At 58.5% G+C, this 4,993-nt stretch overlaps 2 protein-coding genes across 10 annotated transcripts in view; both read left to right on the top strand.

The window, feature by feature from the left end:
• Nucleotides 1-47: 47 nt before the first annotated feature.
• MRPL51 (mitochondrial ribosomal protein L51) lies at nt 48-840 on the top strand. The gene is made up of 2 exons (XM_041463833.1): nt 48-405; nt 569-840. Exons 1-2 carry the CDS (start codon nt 135-137, stop codon nt 763-765), a joined length of 468 nt encoding a protein of 155 aa, XP_041319767.1. The 5' UTR covers nt 48-134; the 3' UTR covers nt 766-840.
• A 2,208-nt stretch (nt 841-3,048) lies between these two features.
• The window catches only part of VAMP1 (vesicle associated membrane protein 1), a 33,901-nt gene continuing 31,956 nt past the window's right edge, over nt 3,049-4,993 (top strand). For all 9 annotated transcript variants that reach the window (XM_041463880.1, XM_041463883.1, XM_041463884.1 and 6 more), the window contains exons 1-3: nt 3,049-3,137; nt 3,789-3,948; nt 4,760-4,918. In XM_041463880.1, the coding sequence (XP_041319814.1) occupies nt 3,136-3,137; nt 3,789-3,948; nt 4,760-4,918 (321 nt within the window). In that variant the 5' untranslated portion in view covers nt 3,049-3,135. The remainder of the gene's footprint in view (nt 3,138-3,788; nt 3,949-4,759; nt 4,919-4,993) is intronic.

Genomic DNA, 4,993 nt, shown 5'->3' with positions numbered 1-4,993 from the left:
TCCCCTGCCCTCCCGACCGTTGGCGCAACGTCACCCGCGCGCCTCTGCGCTCCGCGGCGGAAGGGGCGGCCCGGCGGCACCGCCGCTCTTCCCGTCCCATCCCGTCCCGTCCCGGGGCAACGCTGCTCATCCCCATGGCGGCGGCGGCAACGCTGCTGCTGAGAGCGGCGGGCCGGGCCCTGCTGGGCCGTGCCGCCCCCCTGCCCTGCGCCGAGCGGAGCTTTAGCGACTGCGGCGGGGCGCGCTGGGCGCCCGCGCGGCCCGGCCTCCCCGTGCCGCTGTCCTCGCCCCTGGCTGGGCTCTCCCGGCCCATCCGCATCAAGGAGCCGCCCAAGCGCAAGCCGGTAGATCGGTGGACGAAGAAGCGGGCCTTGTTCGGGGTGTATGATAACGTGGGGATCCTGGGTAAGACACGCACGCCCCGGCGCTGTGGCCCGCGGCAGGAGCGGCCCGGGGCTGCACGCACCTGCGGGATGGCAGCCACAGCGCGGGGGTAACTAGGGCCGGCCCCCTGGGAACAGCCCTCTCCTGTGCCTGCCTTCATCTGTCCCTGCTCTCCTGTTGTCAGGCGGCTTCCAGATCCACCCGAAGAGTCTCATCATGGGGCCCACTTGGCTGCGAGGCTGGCGGGGGAACGAGCTGCAGAGGTGCATCCGCAAGAAGCAGATGGTGGGCGATCGGATGTTTGCAGAGGACTATGACAAACTCAACAAGAGGATCCGGTACTTGTACAAGCGCTTCAATCGCACCGGAAAGCACCGCTAGGGAACAGCAGTGGCTTCAGCCCGTGGAGTGTAGTTTTGTGGCATTGCAGTCGGAATAAAACCAGCTTCCACACGATTGAGTTCCCAGTGCTTTCTACAGCCTTTGCTGCATATTTCTACACAAGTCTCAAGGTCCTGCCACTGCTCCAGGCTGAGCTCCTCTGTGCCCCCTCAGTCATTTCTGACATCTTGCAGGCATCTGTTCCAGCCTGCATCCCTGAACGTGACCCTCTGCTCCTCTGGTTTTTTGGCCGGGCTCCTAGCATCCTTTCAGTCTCTGAGCCCCAGGTTCACACATCTCACATGACAATTCCAGTCTTCTCCAGCTTAGATTTTTCCTCATAGTCAAATTTTTCAAATTAGTGCCACAAGGTCCTGCTAATATATCCTCCTGCTCATGGCTTTCCCCTTGTCCTCCACTCGTCTGTGGTTAAGTGTGAATAATCCAAATGTTAGCTGAAATGCATCAAAACTTCTTAAGAATGGGATTTATCTCATTCCACAGTCATTATGACTTTATCCCCTGCTAATGACGCCTTATGACCAAATGGCCTTTTGTTTATAATTTAGGCAGGATTTGCAAAAGTAATTCGGGTATGTAAATATTTTTAAAAATTCTAGCTTCTAGTTTTCCATAACTGTTGCCAGTTCCTTTAGAGGAGAAGTTACAGTGAATCATAGCTGGCATCCCTCTAGTCCAACATCACACCACTGTACGCTTGGGAAAAATCCATTAGATGAGCAGGCATTTGCATACCAATTTGCCTTAGTTGTTAATTTAGCTGCTAAGTAATCAGGGAGTTATCTGCTGACTTGATGTATCTTGCTACAGAGCAGTGCTGCTCTGTCTCTCAAAAGCATTTGGTTGGAAGTGGCAGGGGATGAATGGAAAGAACTTTCTTTGGGCCTAAGCCTGAGGAAAGTGTAGGCAAACTCTGTTTGAACAGCTGAAGTCCACGTTTTCAGTGGCAGGGTGACAGACCTGTGGGACTTGCCAAAAGGTGTGGATTCAGGAAGCTTGCACAGATCCAAGTGGAGACTGAGCAGGTATAGCAAGTCCTTGACTGAAAATGTGTCAGAAACTGGAAAAGTATCAGAGAATGTATCTTGTACCCTTTGTCATCTCTTCATCCCTAAGCACCAACCTGGCAGAAGCTCCGTGGCCACCAATTCCATAAGCTCAAACTTATTTGCAGTGGTTATTGGAATGGTCCTCAGACTGCAGTGGAAAGGCTGCCAGGCTACAGCAGCTTCTTCCTCAACTTGTGCCTTCCGTCTGAAGGCAGAGTGTAAAAACCTGGAGTTCTGAGGTCAGTGCTAGACTGCTCCTATCTGCACATCACCTGTCTCTAGTCACAATGCTGCATTATTCTTCACCTTGTAACCACGAGCTTGTAGTTACCGTGCTGTAATCTGTAACATACCTGTCTTGTGTGCCTGATAATCTGTGAGATCTGACACTAAAAACTACCGTGAATGTCCTGCATCACCTTACGGAAGGAAAAGATAGTGTAAGTGTGAGCCTACACTTGTCACTCTCTACTCACCACACAAAATTCTGTATGAAGAGTCTTCTTGTTCCAGTACGCTCCTGCCCCCTTTTTTGTCCTGAGTTGGAGAATCTTCCCTTCTGATCCAGCAGGCTTCTCCAGATATTTAGATGAAAAAACCCCAAACACATTGCCGTTCTTAGGGCAGCTGTGCGAGCCTCATTTCTCCCAGCAGGCTGCAGAAGCTCGATCGGCTCTTGTTCAGCTTCGCTTTCATGACGTGCTCTATGCTGGAAGCGGGCCAGCGACACCATCTCTTAATTGCAAGGACAGCGGCTTAACCAGAGCCAACAGACACACTGCGGAGGGGGGATTTCGGGAGCGCTCCGCAGCCCCCACCACAGCGGCGCCAGCCGGGCTGGGCTCCAAAAGGAAAACCGAACGGGGCAGGTGACCACGATCAGGCCCTGCGTGACCTACGCGGAGCGCGGCGGACCCGTCAGGGCTGTCGGGGCCAGCGGGGCCGGGGGCGCGGGGAGCGCCGGGCACCCCCGGACCGGGCACCGCGGGACCTCCGCAGGGGCGGGGCCAGGTCGGGGGCGGGGCGCAGGGCGCTGCTCCCATTGGACAGTTCCGCGACAGGGCGGGGCTTGTCTGGGGCGGGGCTAACTGCCTGGTCTTTTCCCCGCAGGGTGCGGAACGCTGATTGGCTGAGGAGGAACCCAGGGGCGGTGCCGAGCTGCGGCTCTCAGCGGAGCAACTTTTGATTGGCTGCTGGCTCTGTGGGCGGGGCCCCGCTGTTATAAGTGCGGGGTCCGGGGGCTCGGGCTGTCGGTGCGGAGCTCGGTGCTCGGTGTCCCGCGGTTCCCTCCGGCCCGGCCATGTGAGTGTCCGCCCGGCCGTGGGCGAGCCGCGGTGGGCGCGGCGTGGGGGCGGTGCTGCAGCGTGAGGGACGGGGGTCAGTGCGGAGCCCGCGTCCTGGCCGGCGGCGGTGGGGTCGGGTGGCGCATTGCAGCAGCCGCGGGCAGGGCTGCCCGCACCGCCCCCGGGCGGTCCTGCTCTCCCGCTGGGTGCGTGGGCGAGTGGGTGCGTGGGCCGGGCCCCAGTGGTGATGTGCGGGGCCCCAGCTGGAGCCAGCCTGGCCGGCGGCCGCCACTGCGCCCAGCCCGGTGGCTGCCCGGTCCCCCCGGGGTGCCCCGCGCTGCCTCCCTGTCCCTCTTGCCCCGCCTTCCTTCCCCGTCTCCTGGTCATGCCCGTGCTGCCAGGTCGCCGCTCCCCCGGGAGGCCGCAGTGCTTGGCGCGACCGCACCCGCAAGCTCCTTCGACGAGGGGCTTGTTCCATTCCCGCTGCCCCCCGGGCTTGCCCCTGCTTCAGGCTCTGCCACGAGCCCGTCCGTTCCCGGTCCGGCGGGATCCAGCAAGGCTGCAGGCTCCCGAGGCTGCTGCAGCCTGGGGACGCTGGGGTTCGTGTGGATTTGGGGGTTCTCTCTGGAGCGGCTGAGTTTTCTCTTCGCTCATGTGTGTGTTCCCTTAGGTCTGACCCAGCTCAGCAGCCTGCTCCCGGCGCTCCCGAAGGAGGGGCTCCCGAAGGAGGCGCTCCCGAAGGGGCGGCCCCCGGTGGGGGTCCCCCCGGGGCTCCCCCCAACCTGACGAGCAATCGCCGGCTGCAGCAGACGCAGGCCCAGGTGCAGGAGGTCAGTAGCTGCCAGCCCGGGGGATGCCTGGACTCTGCTCCCGCTGCTCTGCAGCAGCGATGCTCTTCACCCGTGTCTGTCGCTGAGGGGGTGGCTCCTTTTGTCATGCCAAAGCCAGAAATTAGTTAATGCTCAATACTCAAAAATAGAGTGGCAAACCTATTAAAGAGGCTGGATGAGAGATGGCTTTATGTTTAAAAGCCTCTTAATTCTAGATAGGACTTCCAAGAACCAGGCTTGCCAGATTCTTTTGGTACCTCGCGCATCTCTTATGGGAACAAAGCTGTACAGCATCCAGGACAGCTCTTAATCCCTGCGGGCTGCTTCAAGGGAACGCTGTGTGCAGGGATGTGAGGGAACCCTTGCCTGGCTTCCCGGGATCAATCGCTGGCTTGGCTGCTGGCGCGCAGTAGCGCCCGTGTGCCTCAGCGGGGCAGCAGCTGGAAGGCGATCCGGCAATTCCGCAGCTCCCGGGGAGTGAGGGAGCGCATGACTCCCCTCATAGCGAGGGTGGCTTTGGCTTGCTGCTGCTGGAACGGAGAGCTCTTAGAAGCAGATGAGAATGTGAGGCTGAGGACCCGGCTGAAGTGTACTTGAAGTGATGTTTTAACAGTGACTCTCCGATTTTTTTTTTTTTTTCATTCCAAAGTAGGCAGTGACTTGAAATTACTTCTTTCTTACCCTGATCCTTTCCCCTCCCCCTTGTTCATGCTTTTTGTTTGTTAGTATTGCCACATCAGTTATTGACTAAGTAACTCTTACGTTTTCAGCTGTCTTTACCAACAGAACTGCTCCCGCTGTTCTCCTGCAGGTGGTTGATATCATGTGTGTAAACGTAGACAAGGTGCTGCAGCGAGACGAGAAGCTGTCAGAGCTGGATGACCGGGCAGACGCACTGCAGGCCGGCGCCTCGGTGTTTGAAAGCAGCGCAGCCAAACTCAAAAGGAAGTACTGGTGGAAGAACTGCAAGGTGAGTTCCCCAGTGCCACCATCTCCTTGTCAGGAGGGGACTGGGCTACTCCTCTCCTGCACAGCTTTCAAGTAT

This window comes from Pyrgilauda ruficollis, unplaced genomic scaffold, assembly GCF_017590135.1.
Source record: "Pyrgilauda ruficollis isolate IOZ18807 unplaced genomic scaffold, ASM1759013v1 scaffold17, whole genome shotgun sequence".
Taxonomy (NCBI): Eukaryota; Metazoa; Chordata; class Aves; order Passeriformes; family Passeridae; genus Pyrgilauda; species Pyrgilauda ruficollis.
The sequence above is the reverse complement of the archived record's forward strand: the minus strand, read 5'-3'. Positions and strand labels throughout refer to the sequence as shown.